This window comes from Eurosta solidaginis, chromosome 5 (assembly GCF_040869045.1).
Source record: "Eurosta solidaginis isolate ZX-2024a chromosome 5, ASM4086904v1, whole genome shotgun sequence".
Lineage (NCBI taxonomy): Eukaryota > Metazoa > Arthropoda > Insecta > Diptera > Tephritidae > Eurosta > Eurosta solidaginis.
In genome coordinates, this window is record NC_090323.1 from 273,582,349 (window position 1) to 273,603,210 (window position 20,862).

Genomic DNA, 20,862 nt, shown 5'->3' on the forward strand with positions numbered 1-20,862 from the left:
CGATTCTCTCCAGAGACTGCTTACACTCTAACACGCATTTAGATGCTGTGCTATGCGAGATTATTGCCTTAATTGCTGCTTGACTGTCAATATAAAAGCTTAAGCTATTCTCTTCCAGGGTTTCTACTGCTTTGGTTACGGCTAACATTTCCGCTTGGAAAACGCTACAGTAATCCGGCAGCCTGTAGGATCTGCTTAATTCCGGATCAGCGCAGTATACCGCAGACCCTACTCCTTCCACTATTTTGGAACCATCGGTGTACACATGTATCGCCTCGTCCGCCATTTGCGCACCCTTGCGCCAACCGTCCACCTCTATTGTGGCCTTAAGATCTCCCTCAAAGTGCAGGTAGGGAATCATGTAGTCTGTTCGTCTTGTGACTGAGGACGCTATACTACTATGGCCATATGGTCGGCGCTCAAGCTGCCCCGAAGCATCGAGCCTGGTTGCGGTCGTTAACGCTTTGTTCTTTGCTACCAGGTCTACAGGTGGAATGTGCAGAATGGCATACAGTGCAGCCGTCGGGGTTGTTTTCAGGGCTCCCGTAATGCAAAGCATCGATAGTCTGCATACCCCCTCTAATTTTTTGAGGTATGTTGTTTTTTGTGTGGCTTTCCACCAAACAAGAACTCCATAGTATAGAATAGGGCTTACAATCGCTGTAAAAACCCAATGAGAAAGAGAGGGCGATAGGCCCCACGTACACCCCAGCATTCTTTTACATGCATAGAGTGCCGTTGAGGCCTTCTTGACCCTCTCCTCCACGTTGGGCTTCCATGACAGCTTACTGTCTAGGATGATTCCTAGATATTTTGTGCAAGGTTTCTCCTGTAAGGTCACCGCTCCTAACTTAGGCCTGGTCCAATTTGGGACCTTGTACCTCTTTGTAAACAAGACCATATCCGTCTTCTCCGCATTGACTTTCAGCCCGACATTAGATGCCCAGGTATGAATATCCCGAAGCGCCCGATCCATCAAAGAACTAATCGTTGGAAGGCATTTTCCACTTATGACAATTGCAACGTCATCTGCGTAAGCCGTAAGTTTTACGGGTCCCTCATCGAATTGCCTGAGCAGTTGGTTGATGACCAGTGTCCACAGCAGAGGTGATAGTACCCCTCCCTGCGGCGTGCCCCTGTCCACTGATTTCGTGGCCTCGTACAATCCCCATTGTGATGTAATCTTTCTGCAATTTAACATGCAGCCGATCCATCTGATTAAGGCAGGATGTACTTTAATGTAATTAAGACCATCCATAATCGCCCATTTTGCAACATTATTGAAAGCCCCGGCAATGTCCAAGAAGACTCCTAGAGCATACTCCTTATATTCCAGGGATTTCTCTATGCTTATTACCACCCTATGCAATGCGGTGTCTACCGACTTGCCTTTGGTGTACGCATGCTGTGTTGTGGAGAGCAGCTTTTCATCCACGTTGGACTTTATGTACATATCTATCAGCCTCTCAAAGGTTTTGAGCAGAAATGATGTTAAGCTAATGGGTCTATAGTCTTTGGGATACATGTGACCGATCTTCCCCGCCTTTGGTAGAAAAGCTACACGAGCAGTTCTCCAAGAGTGCGGTACATGATTCAGTCTTATGCACCCATCGAATATTATTTTAAGCCATTCCACGACCGCCCTACTTGAGACTTGTAGCATGGCCGGGAATATACCATCTGGGCCCGGCGATTTAAACTTAGAAAACGTCTTCACTGCCCACTCGATCTTGGTATCGGTCACCAAGCCCGGCACCACTAGCTCCGTGATCGAAGTGTGAGTGATGTCTGCTGGTTCTTCTAAACCGTCTCCCGATGGGAAATGTGTATCGAGAAGCACCTCAAGGGATTCCTCACTATCACGTGACCATTCCCCGTTCTCTTTCTTTATTAGTCCCTGGACTATGTTTCCCTTTGCTAGGACTTTTTTCAACCGTGCTGTTTCACTGGAGCACTCTATGTCCGTACAGAAACTTTTCCATGAGTTTCTCTTCGCCCTGGTAATTTCACGCTTGTAGATCCTCAGTAGATCCCTGTACTCGTCCCGACACGCTTCGCTTTCCGCGGTCTTTGCGAGTTTAAACATTTCTTTTACCTGTCTTCTTAGAAGACTCAGCTCATTGCTCCACCATGGCGGCTTTGCTTTTCCTCTGAATCTTCTTAGAGGGCAAGCTTTGTTATACGCAGTCATAAGCGTCCTTGTTAGGAATTCATTCGACTCCTCCAGTTCCTCTACATTAGCAACCTCTTTGGGTTGTCCCAGTTTCGTTTCTACATGTTTCTGGAATTTAGTCCAATTCGTTGCCCTAGGGTTTCTAAAGGTTCCTCCCTTCTCTACCCTCTTTAGTAGGATGCTGAAGCTTATATACGCATGGTCGGAGAAGGATGGTCTATCGAGAACCATCCAATCATACCTTGATATATCACGCTCGGAGCTCAGTGTAATATCCAGAACATTGCTGGATGTTGGACCAATGTATGTAGGAACATTTCCCCTGTTGGCTATCTGCAAATTGGTTTGCAGGATGTAACAAAATAGATTCGCCTCTCTCGTTCGTATCTGCTCCTCCCCACGCATTGTGGTGCGCATTTGCATCTGCGCCTATGACCAACCGCCCTTTGCGCCCTTCCTCCTGTACTAGCCTTTTGCACTCCATCGGTGGAACCTCCGCAGCATGGGCCATGTAGCAGGACGCCAGGATAAATGCCTGCTTATTCTTTTGCTCAACGGCCACCGCTACGAGATCCTCGGTGGTGTAATTAGGCAGCATATATGAATGCAGCTGTTTCCTTACCATTACTACAGCTCGCACCCGTCCTTCCGTTTGTGCGTAGTAAACGCCAAACCCGCGCGCGCTAAGTCCAGAAACCTTTCCTCCCGATGAGAGCCACGGCTCCTGGATCAGCGCCACGTCAAGGGTTAGGAGTTCGCTCGACGCCACTTTACTGTGTTGGAGGTTTATCTGTAGGACTCGCAGCACCATTGGGCTGTTTGTCCCCCTCCAGCACCATCGTCTTGACGTCGTCGTCCTCCTCTTGCCCTTTTGGTTTAGAGTATTCGAGGCCCCCTTCAGCCCCTCGTGAATGTTGTGCCGTGTGTTCCTCTGTGCGAGTCACAGCACCATTTAGCGGTTGGTCCTCTTCTAGCACGTTCGTGGTGACGTCGGGGACCTCCACCTGTCTTTTTTCCCTTAGGCTTCTGAGGTCCTTTTCGACTTCGCCCACTTCCAGCGTGTTAGGATTTTTATCCTCGGGACTTCTTTTCCTGAGTCGCATGTAAATTTTGCCAGTGCCAAAGGACATTTTGCCAAGCTGCGTGTACAAAATATCCTCCGCCTGCTTGTTTATTTGGAAGATGTAGAACTGACCATCCTCGGTAGGCCGAGATACAGTAAGTACCTTCCAATCCTGTGTCGGTATGTTTGGATTCTGATTCTGCAGAAGTCGCAGTGTATCCTCCGACTTCATCACGCATGGTATCCATACCTTAACTTTTGGTACCGTGGGGATTTGTGCTTTATCCACCACCTCAAACCGCGCGTTCGTGCCTTGCCTTTGGAGGTTTGGAACGACTTCCTCCAGCCACCGCAAGCTCGCGATGTTGTCGCACGCTATCATCTTCACACCATTATACCATCCCCCCGAATCAAAGGTTGGAAGGGGCTTACTTGGTTGTTCCAGCATCATCTTAAGCATTAAGCTAATAAGCTCCCTTTCCACAGATCTCCACCTTTCAGTAGTCATTTGTCCGAACGGACTGCTACGATCAACCAGCGCCACAGTCAGTGACTGCTTTGCCACATCACTCATCTTCTCGGGAAAAGCAGGAGTCTTAGTGTTATCTCCCTTTGGAACCTCCGAGAACACCGGAGTCTTCGCGTTAACTCCCTTTAGCGCCTCCGAGAAAGCCGGAGTCTTAGCGTTATCTCCCTTTGGCTTATCTCCTACTTCCGTAGTTGGAACTTCCCTCTGACTGGCAGCTTTCGAGGTAATTGCTACCTCGCTATTGGAACCCATCTGTCTTACAGCTTTGGGCCTACTTGTCTTGTCTCTGCGACTGCCCTGCCTCGCGGCTCTAGGACTGGGTCCTTTCTGCCTCTTGAAAGCAGGCTTGTCGCCTTCTGCCGAACGTTGCCTCTTCATTCTGCCATTCGACGCTTCTTCCTCCTCGTACCGGTTGCAGAACCGAGGGTTTCTCGCAGCAAACCTTTTGAACTGCCTTCGACCTACTTCTACCACTTCATGGGCCCATTCCAAGCGCTCGATCTCCACTTCTGTTGGGTCGACCACTGCTCCCAAGCGTTGTACAATTCTTAGTGCTGCACGGTACTGCGAGAGAGCTCTTTTACTTCCTCTGCTCCGTACCCTTCTCCACTCTTCTACTCCGTTTTCATTTGTGTGCTTCTCCAACACGGAGTTCATTGAATCAGCACTACTCTCGCTCCCCGAGTCCGACGCATCGCTTAATTCGTATTTGTCGTCCTTGGATTGCGACTCAGTCCTCCTCTTTACATCCTCCTTATTACATTCAGGTAATGAGTTGTTCATCTTGGTCGTACGACCACCTGCCCGACAAGGCGGGCTCAGCGGTCCAGTATTATATACGGGGAAAGAACCGTCCGCCACAGCAGCGCCCCTTACTGCGGTAAGGCCATAAATACTTCCCGAGATGGCCCGGTATCGGGAAGGCTCCGTTCGAATACAGCCGAATTTATCCCCTGGCTGCAAATCGTTCAATAGGCACGGTCCGCATAACACCCTGGATTAGGGGGTTGGCAGTTCTTGGTCACCGACATCCCGCCGCCCTCCTATGAGGCCAAATGGCGTAGATGTCAGTCCTAAACAGCTCCGCCTCATAGTCGGGCGCTATGGAGTTCGGCTAAGCCCTCACACCAACGACAAGGTGCCTACCCTAGTGAGGGCAAGTTTCAATCAAACTTATGGCCATTCAAAGTGATAATAAGGCCAATTGACCTTATGGCCGTTGACCTTATGTCACCACACCATCACATTAATACATTTTCATCGAGCCTTGATACGTGTGCAAAGTTGCAATCAAACTTATGGCCATTCAAAGTGATAATACGGCTAATTGACCTTATGGCCGTTGACCTTATGTCACCACACCACCACATTAATGCATTGTCATCGGTCCTTGATACGTATGCAAAGTTTCAAATTAATCAGACTTCTAGAAACCGGTGAAAATTAAGCTCAAAGATTCCGTTACATACAGGCCAAGCTAATAAAAGCGTGTTAAAAACAAGTAAAGAAGGCTAAGTTCGGGTGTAACCGAACATTAAATACTCAGTTGAGAGCTGTGGAGACAAAATAAGGGAAAATCACCATGTAGTAAAAAGAACCTAGGGTAACCCTGGAATGTGTTTGTATGACATGTGTATCAAATGGAAGGTATTAAAGAGTATTTTAAGAGGGAGTGGCCCATAGTTTTATAGATGGACGCCATTTAGGGATATCGCCATAAAGGTGGACCGGGCCTGACTCTAGAATTTGTTTGTACGATATGGGTATCAAATGAAAGGTATTAATGAGTATTTTAAAAAGGCGTAGGCCTAAGTTCTATAGGTGGACGCCTTTTCGAGATATCGCCATAAAGATGGATCAGGGGTGACTCTAGAATTTGTTTGTACGATATGGGTATCAAATGAAAGGTGTTAATGAGTATTTTAAAAGGGGGTGGGCCTTAGTTCTATAGGTGGACGCCTTTTCGGAATATCGTTATAAAGGTGGACCAGGGTTGACTCTAGAATGCGTTTGTACAATATGGGTATCAAACGAAAGGTGTTAATAAGTATTTTAAAAGGGAGTGGGCCTTAGTTCTATGGGTGGACGCCTTTTCGGGATATCGCCATAAAGGTGGACCAGGGGTGACTCTAGAATGTGTTTGTACGATATGGGTATCAAATGAAAGGTGTTAATGAGTATTTTAAAAGGGAGTGGACATTAGTTCTACGTGGATATGGGTATCAAATGAAAGGTGTTAATGAGTATTTGAAAAGGGCGTGGGCCTTAGTTCTATAGGTGGACGCCTTTTCGAGATATCGCCATAAAGGTGACCCGGGGTGACTCTAGAATTTGTTTGTACTATATGGGTATCAAATGAAAGGTGTTAATGAGTATTTTAAAAGGGAGTGGCCCATAGTTTTATAGATGGACGCCATTTAGGGATATCGCCATAAAGGTGGACCAGGCCTGACTCTAGAATTTGTTTGTACGATATGGGTATCAAATGAAATGTGTTAATGATAATTTTAAAAGGGAGTGTGCCTAAGTGCTATAGGTGGACGCCTTTTCGAGATATCGTCATAAAGATGGACCAGGGGTGACTCTAGAATGTGTTTGTACGATATGGGTATCAAATGAAAGGTGTTAATGAGCATTTTAAAAGGGAGTGGACCTTAGTTCTACGTGGATATGGGTATCAAATGAAAGGTGTTAATGAGTATTTTAAAAGGGAGTGGGCCTTAGCTCTATAGGTGGACGACTTTTCGAGATATCGCCATAAAGGTGGGCCAGGGGTGACTCTAGAATTTGTTTGTACTATATGGGTATCAAATGAAAGGTGTTAATGAGTATTTTAAAAGGGAGTGGCCCATAGTTTTATAGATGGACGCCATTTAGGGATATCGCCATAAAGGTGGACCAGGCCTGACTCTAGAATTTGTTTGTACGATATGGGTATCAAATGAAATGTGTTAATGATAATTTTAAAAGGGAGTGTGCCTAAGTGCTATAGGTGGACGCCTTTTCGAGATATCGTCATAAAAGTGGACCATGGGTGACTCTAGAATGCGTTTGTACGATATGGGCATCAAATGAAAGGTATTAATGAGTATTTTAAAAAGGTGTAGGCCTAAGTTCTATAGGTGGACGCCTTTTCGAGATATCGCCATAAAGATGGACCAGGGGTGACTCTAGAATGTGTTTGTACGATATGGGTATCAAATGAAAGGTGTTAATGAGCATTTTAAAAGGGAGTGGACCTTAGTTCTACGTGGATATGGGTATCAAATGAAAGGTGTTAATGAGTATTTTAAAAGGGAGTGGGCCTTAGCTCTATAGGTGGACGACTTTTCGAGATATCGCCATAAAGGTGGGCCAGGGGTGACTCTAGAATTTGTTTGTACTATATGGGTATCAAATGAAAGGTGTTAATGAGTATTTTAAAAGGGAGTGGCCCATAGTTTTATAGATGGACGCCATTTAGGGATATCGCCATAAAGGTGGACCAGGCCTGACTCTAGAATTTGTTTGTACGATATGGGTATCAAATGAAATGTGTTAATGATAATTTTAAAAGGGAGTGTGCCTAAGTTCTATAGGTGGACGCCTTTTCGAGATATCGTCATAAAAGTGGACCATGGGTGACTCTAGAATGCGTTTGTACGATATGGGTATCAAATGAAAGGTATTAATGAGTATTTTAAAAAGGCGTAGGCCTAAGTTCTATAGGTGGACGCCTTTTCGAGATATCGCCATAAAGATGGACCAGGGGTGACTCTAGAATGTGTTTGTACTATATGGGTATCAAATGAAAGGTGTTAATGAGTATTTTAAAAGGGAGTGGCCCATAGTTTTATAGATGGACGCCATTTAGGGATATCGCCATAAAGGTGGACCAGGCCTGACTCTAGAATTTGTTTGTACGATATGGGTATCAAATGAAATGTGTTAATGATAATTTTAAAAGGGAGTGTGCCTAAGTGCTATAGGTGGACGCCTTTTCGAGATATCGTCATAAAAGTGGACCATGGGTGACTCTAGAATGCGTTTGTACGATATGGGTATCAAATGAAAGGTATTAATGAGTATTTTAAAAAGGCGTAGGCCTAAGTTCTATAGGTGGACGCCTTTTCGAGATATCGCCATAAAGATGGACCAGGGGTGACTCTAGGATGTGTTTGTACGATATGGGTATCAAATGAAAGGTATTAATGAGTATTTTAAAAGGGAGTGGGCCTTAGTTCTATATGTGGACGCCTTTCGAGATATCGCCATAAACGTGGACCAGGGGTGACTCTAGAATGTGTTTGTACGATACGGGTATCAAATGAAAGGTATTAATGAGTTCTATATGTGGACGCCTTTCGAGATATCGCCATAAACGTGGAACAGGGGTGACTCTAGAATTTGTTTGTACGATATGGGTATCAAATGAAAGGTGTTAATGAGTATTTTAAAAGGGCGTGTGTCTTAGTTCTATAGGTGGACGGACGCCTTTTCGAGATATCGCCATAAAGGTGGACCAGGGGTGACTCTAGAATTTTTTTGTACGATATGGGTATCAAATGAAAGGTGTTAATGAGTATTTTAAAAGGGAGTGGGCCTTAGTTCTATAGGTGGACGCCTTTTCGAGATATCGCCATAAAGGTGGGCCAGGGGTGACTCTAGAATTTTTTTGTACGATATGGGTATCAAATGAAAGGGGTTAATGAGTATTTTAAAAGGGAGTGGGCCTTAGTTCTATATGTGGACGCCTTTTCGAGATATCGCCATAAACGTGGACCAGGGGTGACTCTGGAATGTGTTTGTACGATATGGGTATCAAATGAAAGGTGTTAATGAGTATTTTAAAAGGGAGTGGGCCTTAGTTCTATAGGTGGACGCTTTTTCGAGATATCGCCATAAAGGTGGGCCAGGGGTGAGTCTAGAATTTTTTTGTACGATATGGGTATCAAATGAAATGTGTTAATGAGTATTTTAAAAGGGAGTGGGCCTTAGTTCTATATGTGGACGCCTTTTCGAGATATCGCCATAAACGTGGACCAGGGGTGACTCTAGAATGTGTTTGTACGATATGGGTATTAAATTAAAGGTATTAATGAGGGTTTTAAAAGGGAGTGGTGGTAGTTGTATATGTGAAGGCGTTTTCCAGATATCGACCAAAATGTGGAACAGGGTGACCCAGAACATCATCTGTCGGGTACCGCTAATTTATTTATATATGTAATACCACGAACAGTATTCCTTCCAAGATTCGAAGGGCTTTTGATTTCGCCCTGCAAAACTCTTTCATTTTCTTCTACTTAATATGGTAGGTGTCACACCCATTTTACCAAGTTTTTTTCTAAAGTTATATTTTGGGTCAATAGACCAATACAACTACCATGTTTTATCCCTTTTTTCGTATTTGGTATATAATTATGGCATTTTTTCATTTTTCGTAATTTTCGATATCGAAAAAGTGGGCGTGGTCATAGTCGGATTTCGGCCATTTTTTGAGTTTAGTAAAGATATATCGATTTTTGCTCAAGTTATCGTGTTAACGGCCGAGCGGAAGGACAGACGGTCGACTGTGTATAAAAAGTGGGCGTAGCTTCAACCGATTTCGCCCTTTTTCACAGAAAACAGTTATCGTCCTAGAATCTAAGCCTCTACCAAATTTCACAAGGATTGGTAAATTTTTGTTCGACTTATGGCATTAAAAGTATCATAAACAAATTAAATGAAAAAGGGCGCAGCCACGCCTATTTTGAAATTTTCTTTTATTTTTGTATTTTGTTGCACCATATCATTACTGGAGTTGAATGTTGACATAATTTACTTATATACTGTAAAGATATTAACTTTTCTTTTAAAATTTGACTTAAAAAAATTTTTTTTTTTAAAAGTGGGCGTGGTCGTTCTCCGATTTTGCTAATTTTTATTAAGCATACATATAGTAATAAGAGTTGCGTTCCTGCCAAATTTCATCATGATATCTTCAACGACTGCCAAATTACAGCTTGCAAAACTTCTAAATTACCATCTTTTAAAAGTGGGCGGTGCCACGCCCATTGTCTAAAATTTCACTAGTTTTCTATTCTGCGTCATAAGTTCAACTCACCTACCAAGTTTCATCGCTTAATCCGTATTAGGTAATGAATTATCGCACTTTTTCGATTTTTCGAAATTTTCGATATCGAAAAAGTGGGCGTGGTTATAGTCCGATATCGTTCATTTTAAATAGCGATCTGAGATGAGTGCCCAGGAACCTACATACCAAATTTCATCAAGATATCTCAAAATTTACTCAAGTTATCGTGTTAACGTACAGACGGACGGACGGACGGACATGGCTCAATCAAATTTTTTTTCGATCCTGATGATTTTGATATATGGAAGTCTATATCTATCTCGATTCCTTTATACCTGTACAACCAACCGTTATCCAATCAAAGTTAATATACTCTGTGAGCTCTGCTCAACTGAGTATATTAAAGAATTTCAACGCAGCAGAAATATAAATTTCGCTGAACCCACAACCAATTTTGATCATCAACAACAGGAGTTGCCTCAGCGAGGAGTGCCGTTCAAGCGTCATCGAGAACAATCCGGTTCGTTTCAGAGCCCACAGCAGAAAGCTCAACGTGTGAACCATATGTCGGAGAAAAAGGATTTAGCTTGTGATGAAGTTGAGGATGAAATTAATTTTTTAAACTGAAATCGTTCCTACCATTCATCACAAAAAACATCGAATGGTAAGGAGCTTCGTATATTAATTGACACGGGACGTCCAGTGTCCAGTGAGTTAAATTTATAGAAAATTCATTTAAATTGAAATCAATAAATGGAATAAATTTAATAGATAAATGTTGTTTAATTAATATTCTTGATAATCCATCATCTTTTTATATTTTAAAAAACTTAAGCACATTTGATGCAATAATTGGGTATGATTTTCTTAAAGAAGTCGATGCGAGAATAGACATAGAAGATGGATTACTAGTTTATCGTAATGGTAAAATAGAACTCCAACACTGAAATTGCAATCAAGTAAACATAATTACTATTGCAGACAATTCTGTCCCAGTTAACATTCGTGGTCGATTTCGTGAAATGATTAATGATAAAAAAAATGCTTTCGCGGATCCAAATAGAGCTTTGAAATTTAACACGAATGTGGAAGCTGCTATACGCACTTATACTGAAGAACCAATTTTCAGTAAAAGTTACCCATACCCAATGTCCGCTGTGGCATTTATTAACAAAGAAATAAATGATTTGCTTAAAGATGGTATAATTAGAAAATCGTGTTCTCCTTATAATTCACCCATACATGTAGTAAATAAAAAGGAAATGGATGAGAACGGAAAGCAAAACTTACGTACGATGATTGATTTTCGTAAAATTAATGACAAAACGATATGGGATAGATATCCTATACCTGATATTTCGGTAATTTTAGCAAATTTAGGGGAATCGCGCTTCTTTTCGACTTTAGATTTGAAATCTGGTTTTCACCAAGTAAATTTACGGTAAAAAAGATAGGCAAAAGACAGCTTTTAACGTTAATAACGGAAAGTATGAGTTTTGTCGTTTACCTTTTGGCTTGATAAACGCACCAAGTATTTTTCAACGAGCAATAGATGACGTTCTGCGTGAAAAGATAGGCAAAACTTGTCATGTTTACATTGATGATATTATTATTTTTTTCACCTTAGAAACGTGGACAAAGTTTTGAAATTATTAGAAAATAGCGGAATGAGAAGTCAACGTTTTTTAAGACAGATGTTGAGTTTTTGGGATTTTTAGTATCGCAAAATGGAATCCAAACCTGTCCCAATAAAGTGAGTGATATTCTTAATTACAAAACACCAGACATTACGTGGTTTACGATCTTTCCTCGGCCTTTCTGGGTATTACCGCAGGTTTGTCAGGGATTATGCTGCCATTGTAAAGCCCTTAACTAAATATTTGCGTGGAGAAAATGGTCACGTTGATGCGAAAAAATCCAAACACGTAAAAATTAAACTTGCTTCTGAAGCAATGTCTGCTTTTACTAAAATCAAAAAAATACTTGCATCGGAAGATGTGATTTTGCATTACCCAGATTTCAATCGGCCATTTGAGTTTACAACTGATGCTTCATTAAGTGCTTTAGGTGCTGTGTTATCTCAAAATAATCGGCATGGTATTAAGAATATTAAAACCTTTACTGATCATCAGCCTTTAATATTCTCAATTTCGGAGAAAAATCCGAATACAAAAATTAAGAGATGGCGTGCTTTTATAGAAGAGTTCTCTCCAACTTTTTATTATAAACCAGATAAAGAGAATAAAGTGGCTGATGCACTCTCTCGTCAATTCATCAACAATCTTAGCACTTCATTAGAAACACCACACAGTGAAGAATCCTAGACTGATGTAATTGAGACAGTCAAATGTCCTGTTAATCAATTTAAAAATCAGCTTGTTTTGTCAAAGGGACAGTCATTAGTTAAAACCACGAAAAATATTTTCAAAAATTTTTGTCGCCATATGATATGTTTTGATACAATAGAAAATTTAAGATGTTGTTAACTCGAATGTAACCAATGCGATACATTGTGATCTTCGAACCTTAGCAGAAATTCAAAATCATATAGTCTCTTCATTTCCAGGTGTAAAATTCCGAAATATTGAACTGTTAGTTATAGATTTGGTTAATAGAAATGATTAGCTTAAAATTGCTACTACGGAACATAATCGTGCTCATCGTTGTTTATTAGAAAATTTTAAACAAATTTCAAGTGAGTATTTTTTTCTGATATCAAAAAGATATTAAAATCGACTTATCTTGTTTTGTTGATTTTCCGACAGGGTGGATAACTGATGTATATTGGAACGATTTTTCGTCATCCCTTGTCAAATTTGGTTTTGAGACAAACCGGTTTCGGCGATGTGGCATCATCAGTGTCGATTTTCGTTCTGATCTGTTGTTGTCGTTTGTCCTGTATTTATAGTTCGTAGGTACATGAGCAGGTATTGTCAAAATTGATGCTTGTGTATATTTATGTTTATGTGTATGTGCTGTGTGTTCATTCAGAACAGAGGGAGGTTTACTAATCGATTTGTGTGGCTGACTGGGGTAGGCAAAAATCCGTAATTTTAGTCGTTTCACCTTCTTTGTGGGTTTGTTGTTAAGTTTTTTACTGTAATACTGCTGCTTGCCACAAGTTTACAATTTTTGCAATTTCACCATATAATTTTTTTCTGCGCTGTACAACCAAATTTCTTACGTCAACCGATGCTTCTTTTCCAGGAGGCATTGTAAATGTTAAAGTGATCCAACCGTAACTAAACTCAATATTAGCAAAGCAACAAACAGAAGAATTAAACAGTACTTTAGAGTTAGTTCAAGAGAGCATATTAGAATGAAAGATAGGAAACTTCTGCTGTATGTACGCTTTTGTCAACGCTAAGATTGTGCTTTCTGCCATATCTTAGTTGCTTTATATTCAAGGACGGATTTGTTTTTGGGTAAGACCACGTTTACACATGCCCTTATCTACAGTAAATCTTCAGTAGATAAGCTACGCTAGGAACTAGATTATTTTCTGTTAAATTTTCACGTTTATTTTAAGGAGTTAAGTACGAAAATGAAGTCCGAAACGATTAAAAAAGGGTTAAAACGAAATTGCATGCTCACATTTTTCCACAACTTTTTTGTCTTTTATAAACAATGTAAGTAGGCGGTGTACATTTACGACTAAAAAGCGCTCATCGCCAATTACACATGATATTAGTGTATGGAGAAATAGTGGGGACACCATATATGTAATACTCCTATATTGCATACATTCCCAAACATCAGAGTGCCGATATATTGCTGTTTAAACGTTTTTGTTTTTGTATTCAATCATCGAATGTACCTAAATTTAAATGTTTTCTTGTCACACTTATGCTGCTACAATCACAAAAATTTTATAGGCTGTCTTGTTTTGATTTCGAATTAAAAACAGATTGCGAGCATTTTCTGTTAGCAATATAGGAGTATTATATATATGGGGGCCACAAACCTTTTCGGTCATAGTGTATAACGCTTTTTAGTAAAAATCGTATGCGTAACAATTTCATAAGTGTAGATAAAATTGTCCATATAAAGTTTAAGTGCGTATGTATATAAATGTAACAAATTCTTTTTCACGCTTATGCCTATGTTATCCTTCACAAATCCTGGTGGTAGATCAACTGATGATTTCTCCAATCGATGGTATGTCTTACCACTTAAAATGACATTTTGCTCAATTTTACGTATTTCGCGACTGCAGTGCACATAGAGGTTATAAAACATGTTTTTTACCTTATTATATCCATGTAGGCACTTAGTAGATTACAAACGGCAACTTTCTGTTCCAAAAAAATCTGAAATTTTTGCGAATTTATTTATTCAGTAGCACTACTTTAACACTAACTATGTTTCATTGTGATTTGTTCACTGTTTCAAAAATAACACGGTAACATTTGATTTCTTAAAAATTTCCACGAAAACAAGTTGTACCATTGAGATTATGGTTTAAAAAAAGTTATACCTTCATTGCATAAGATGCATAATAAGTGGTGTGAAGCATTTTACTATTTAAGTGATGTATGCATCTACATATGTCAATTCAGCAACAACTTGAACTAAGTATTTTTTGTTATACATAAAAGATCAATATTCACGAGAAAACCAATGAGCTTTTACTTACTTTGCAATTCATCTAAAACTAGCATGTTTCCAAGAGTCTTTGAGTGTAATATTTGAATTTTTTGGAAGGGCGAACGTTCCTCAAAAACCATAGCATCAATATCATATTCGATGATTCGTTCGTCTAAAATTTAACAATTTTATTAATACAAACGAATTACATTTTATAACAAAGTTTCCTTATGCACAACTACATACACAAAGAAGTGTTAATACTTATTATGTTATGAGTGGAATAGGGTAGCGATATCCGCAATAAGTTCAACCTAATTCGAATATGTTTTTGAAAAAATATCATGGTCTAGTAAGCCCGAAATTCCGTCGGGTACAAACGTTATTTGGAGAATGGAGAAGGATCCTCTCCCATAAAATTTTTCATTTAATTTGGTATCTTTCGAAATTTCATAACATTTAGCAGGGTCGAAATAGCTATACTCGGGCAGTATATTTAATTATTTTCATTTATTTCTATCTTAATTAAATACAACAGGGGTGGTCAAGATTTTGTGTAATTGATCTAGCATCCATTGTATATTGTATTTGCAAACGGATGTAGTATATTTACACAATACACTAACAATATATGCCATGCTACGTCATTGCAAATGCGCAACATCAAGAACTGTAGTATATTTTTAGTATAGTAAATCAGTAACTGTCAATACACAAGAACTTACAAAAAGATTTTCACGATCCGTAGCTTATATTTGCTATTGCAACTTTTCCAGTATCAAATACACGAATACTCTTAACTGCCTCAATAATTGATAAAACAAAAAATATGGTAAAACACGTCTACAACTCATTATATGTATGTTCCGAATTTTCTGTGGCATTTTAAAAACAATCTCTAGTTTTTTGTTCGCAAGATAGGCCTCAATATACACCGCTCTGGTCATAGTTGACTTCCAATTGTACATGCATACATTTCTTGCACGAAAACACTTAATAGTTTTTTGCTCTCTCCCTTAACATTTTAATATGTATGATCATTTATTGGCGTTCAGCATTTGGTTGAATTAGGTCGTTGTGTAGAAATATATGACATTCACTCCTTCATCGCAATAACTGACGCCAATTGGGAGCACCCATATAAAGTCTTCCTCTACCAGTTTCATTGAATTTTCTTAGATGTTCATCATTTTTCTCGAATACTTCAAGAGCCATCCCATCATATTTCAACACCGTCTATCACGATGTATACATCAGAACAAAATAGAGCATAACTTATGCTCGTTGGAAGAGATTTTACTTTTCAATTGCCTACTTGTTGCCAAGTATCACATTTAAAGATTAAATTTAGTATTTTTTGGTTAATTGAAGGTTTTTACAACATTAGTATCCACACTGGCTCCAGTTTTATAAGAAAATTTATCTCCGCACCAAGTAAAGTAAGGCGGAAAGAAGTTATAGTACTTTCAATATTTATGGCAACTGTTATTTTACCTGATTCTTATTATACTTAGACCTGAAACTCATGATATTTTTGGAGGAGAAATTGCAGGATTTGCATTGAAAAGTTAATAAAGATATGCCAAATATCATGAATAGGGGAAGTCAAAGTAAATAAGTGAGTCAAACCTGTTGTTTCGTATTTATAATAATAACGCTATGCGACAAAATCAACTTTTTTCTGCGTATTGGACAAAACCAACTTTTTTGTAGAGATTGAGGCTTAAGTAAACAAAGTACTATCTCCGTTTTTCGAACTTAGCCTCGAAAAAATAGATATCGGCTTAGGAAGTTCGAAGAACTTCCTTACATAAGAGCTTTAATCTCACTCATGCTTGCCTATAACGTAGTAAACTTTAGCACGAATTGCTATGATTTATCTAATTCCATATATTCCAATACGTGATCTTTGGCGTAATAGATTATTTATCGAAATAACTCATATAACGAATTATGCTATGAATGAACCTATAACTAGGACTATACATCTAGCAAATCGATTCAGTAGTGTTGTTAATTTTAATAACAGCTTATATAAGTTTATACTTGAATTGTTTTCTATTTTTAACTAGTCTGTAAGAAAGCATGCAGTTATCGACATGTAAGAATTGATGTAGATTATGGTCAGGGCAAAGCATTTATCAAACACCAAAGGCATGTCTCAATTGGGTGAATCCAATTTCAAGGGGTTGTGTTCGCAATCCTCTCAAGGGGTTTCCAGAGCAATATATAGCTTCTCCAACCCAATTGTCAACCTCACCTGACCGTGGCGAATCCTGTTGATAGCCGACGCTCTGGCGACCCCAAGTTCCTCATGGAACTAGGGAGTGGGGAGGGCGGGATGGCCTAGAGGTTTAATGTGGTCATATAAATCGTTCCCGAGAAGGTCGGGCTGGTATCATAATAGTGCCTTGTTACCGGAACGTACCGGATCTATATCCGGCAAAGGACCATCAACGTCGGTAACACTCCCCAAAGCCTTCGGGGAGTGTCTTTATCGTTAATACAACAACAACAACAACAAAGCATGTACTTTTAGACTGAATGAATTAAATAAATAAATAAAATGCGCGCACAAAGAAATGACCAGTAATTCAGATTGATATTACTGACAGGTTGACTTACCACATTTTCACATTAAGCTAACGATATGTAGCGTATTTTTGAATATTAGTTTCTTTAAAAAAATTCGTTTATTTTAAAATAAATCGTTTCACGTGCACTACATTCCTAAATCTACTATTACTACACATCGACAAGGCAAAATGGTAGAAAATGAAAATAGAACAAGTAAAGGTGTCTAAGTTCGGGTGTAACCGAACATTATATACTCAGAGTGAGCTTCAATTGCACATTTCATTTCAGATAAATTACTTTTCTACATAACACGTGGCACCGCCCATTTAAAAAAAATTTCTCTGCATTTCCTCTTACAATAAAACTTGATAAGTGAAATATAATTGATTCAAAACAATTTTTAGCTAAGCTATAGCTTATTATTCTAGTCTACGACCCTTTTAAACTTGTTTTATATCTAAGTTTCCGTGGTCTTTAACCGATCCCGTCCATTTTTACTAGGGAAAATTTGTGTACACAATTTAATACGATCCTTTATGCCCCTATTACCGTTTACAACTCAACTCTGATTGGGTTGAAATTTCGCAATTTGGTATTACGGATTACAACTCAACCTGTCAAAAAAAATGTTGGTTGAGTTGTCTAGTCTAACAACTTTTTGTGGCATTACCGTTTACGACCTTGTGTTGGTGTAGTTGTCAAAGACTTCAAAATCTTACAACTGATTACTAGCAGTTGTCTCATACAATTTTGCAGTTGTTTTGAAAAAATGTTAAGTTTTAGAAGACGGTTCACCATCTAATTTTTAACAAAAATTTTCAAAGTTGGTATCAAAACACACGTTTCGACCGCCGATTTAAGAATCCGAAAACAAAAATTAAAAATTTTATTTCTGTCATCATTTCGGTTCAAATTTTCATGTGGTTGTTGTATTTTGCCAGATTTTTTGTACACACTAATGCAGAAAGGCGTTGGATCCACCCAGGGTTATTTTTACAAATCGCGGGCAAAGGCCGCGAACGCAGAAAGATGTTCTGTGCAAAAAAACTGTGCATCGGACCTCATATTTCGGAGCCTCTGGGGCCATTTTGTGAGTTTTTGTAAATATCTTTCGACAGGAATACAATTTTTAATTTCCGCTTTCGAATCCTAAAAACGGAGATCGAAACACGTCTTTTGGTACCACCTTTGATAAGAGTTAAATGGTGCACGGTCTCATAAAACGTTACCTAATAAAAACAAAAAATTGAAAGCTGGTAGTTAAACCTTTTTTAATCAAACAATAAACAACAATTTTAAAACGAAGGATTACATTGAATAATTTTTTGACTCTATGGAGCGACATTCCGAAGTTGGACGAGGCTGGCCGCAGTTCGGATGCAGCCAAAATAGGTGCAATAATGCGAACAAGAGTCCCATTGATACTAATTACTACTCCTGGGAATCCTATTTTAGAGTAAAATACAATTGTTGCTGTTTGGGTTTTAATCCACTTCGCACAAATATGCTCCTCAATAATATCTAAAACCAGTCCAACACCAAAATCATTTCTACAGCATATTTGATAGCTGCCGTCAGCAAGGAATCGGAGTGTGGCGCATAATTTTAAAATACGAAGGCGTATGCAGAAATGGTCCTTAATTTTGTTTAGTAATGAGCAAAATGCTTCCGTTCAAATCTGCAAAATAACTTCATGAGAAGCTGATCATTTGTCACTTAAACATTTTCTTACTTGGTGCTTGGTAGTTCCAAGGGATTGGAATGATCACGCGAATGTTTTCCGCATTCGCGACATGTCAATCTCCAACATTTTCGCCATTATAAAATAGATTTTCATATAATGTCCGTTTTGCTTTTATTTCGTATATGCTTAAATTTCCTCCACAAATTGATCAGCTGTTCATTTATCTGTCAAATCAACACTTTCTGACGTTGGCAACTCAATTCAACTTCAACTGAAATAAGTTGTAATTCGTAATACCAAACAGGAGTTGAGTTGTCTAAAAGTTGAGTTGTTTTAATTACAACCCAACTAAGTTGAGTTGTTCACCGTAATAGGGCCATTAATTTTTCTTCGAGTTATGGCTCCCGAAACATAGAATATTGCTTAGTCATAAAAGGGGCGGTGTCACGCCCATTTTTTAAAATTTTCCTATTTATTGTTATAAATCCACTTTGGAAATTAAATACCATTGATATAAAGCTCTTTTTTGCAAAGATATATGCCCCTATTACCGTTTACAACTCAACTTTGTTGCGTTGTAATTAAAACAACTCAACTTTAAGACAACTCAACTCCCGTTTGGTATTACGAGTTACAACTTATTTCAGTTGAAGTTGAATTGAGTTGCCAACTTCAGAAAGTGATGATTTGACAGATAACTGAACAGCTGATCAATTTGTGGCGGAAATTTAAGCATTTGCAAAAGTGATTTTGTTAAAAACAGGATTCCCAGGAGTAGTAATTAGTATCAATGGGACTGCATCCGAACTGCGGCCAGCCTCGTCCAACTTCGGAATGTCGCTCCATAGAGTCAAAAAATTATTCAATGTAATCCTTCGTTTAAACGTTGTTTTTTCCATACAAAATTGTTGTTTATTGTTTGATTAAAAAAGGTTTAACTACCGGCTTTCAATTTTTTCTTTTTATTAGGTAACGTTTTATGAGACCGTGCACCATTTAACTGTTATCAAAGGTGGTACTAAAATACGTGTTTCGATCTCCGTGTTTAGGATTCGAAAGCGGAAATTAAAAATTTTATTTCTGTCGAAAGATATTTACAAAAACTCACAAAATGGCCCGAGGCTCCGAAATATGAGGTCCGATGCACAGTTTTTTTGCACAAAACATTTTTCTGCGTTGGCGGCCTTTGTCCGCGATTTGTAAAAATAACCCTGGGATCCAACGCCTTTCTGCATTAGTGTGTACAAAAAATCTGGCAAAATATAACCACATGAAAATTTGAACCGAAATGATATGACAGAAATAAAATTTTTAATTTTTGTTTTCGGATTCTTAAATCGGAGGTCGAAACGTGTCTTTTGATACCAACTTTGAAAATGTTTGTTAAAAATTAGGTGGTGAACCGTCTTCTAAAACTTAACATTTTTTCAAAACAACTGCAAAATTGTATGAGACAACTGCTAGTAATCAGTTGTAAGATTTTGAAGTCTTTGACAACTACACTAACACAAGGTTGTATACGGTAATGCCACAAAAAGTTTTTAGACTAGACAACTCAACCGACATTTTTTTTGGCAGGTTGAGTTGTAATCTGTAATACCAAATTGCGAAATTTCAACCCAACCAGAGTTGAGTTGTAAACGGTAATAGGGGCATTTATCACAAGTGGGCGGTGGCACGCCCATTTTAAATTTTTTTTCAAAATTTTATCAAGAGGCTCAATATCAGTCCACACGTCAAATTTCAACATTCTAGGTGTATTATTTACTAAATAATCAGGTTTTTTGTATTTTCCAAAATGTTATATATATAAAAAGTGGTCGTGGTTATCATCCGATTTCGCACATTTTCAATACCAATCTATTCTGGATCCAGATAAGCTCGTGTACCTAATTTGGTGAAGATAGCTCAATATTTACTCAAGTTATCGTGTTAACGGACAGACGGACGGACGGACGCTGATGATTTTGATATATGGAAGTCTATATCTATCTCGATTCCTTTATACCTGTACAACCAACCGTTATCCAATAAAAGTTAATATACTCTGTGTGCAAAGCACGCTGAGTATAAAAACTAATTTACATATTTCTCGGCTAAAAGCTAAGACAAACTCCGCACTTTAATTGTTTCGTAGTCTTTAATCTATGTTAACAGAGTTAAAGCAGGGGTTAATATACATGAAATACAAAGTATT

The 20,862-nt window shown here is 38.9% G+C and overlaps 1 protein-coding gene across 4 annotated transcripts in view; it reads right to left on the reverse strand.

Moving 5' to 3' along the window:
- Window positions 1–20,862, reverse strand: part of Sms (spermine synthase) — a 101,039-nt gene that overhangs the window by 26,485 nt on the left and 53,692 nt on the right. For 3 of the 4 annotated variants that reach the window (XM_067790836.1, XM_067790834.1, XM_067790838.1), the window contains exon 3: window positions 14,454–14,576. The exons of the other annotated variant lie outside the window; for it this stretch is intronic. In XM_067790836.1, the coding sequence (XP_067646937.1) occupies window positions 14,454–14,576 (123 nt within the window). The remainder of the gene's footprint in view (window positions 1–14,453; window positions 14,577–20,862) is intronic. 4 annotated transcript variants of the gene reach the window in all.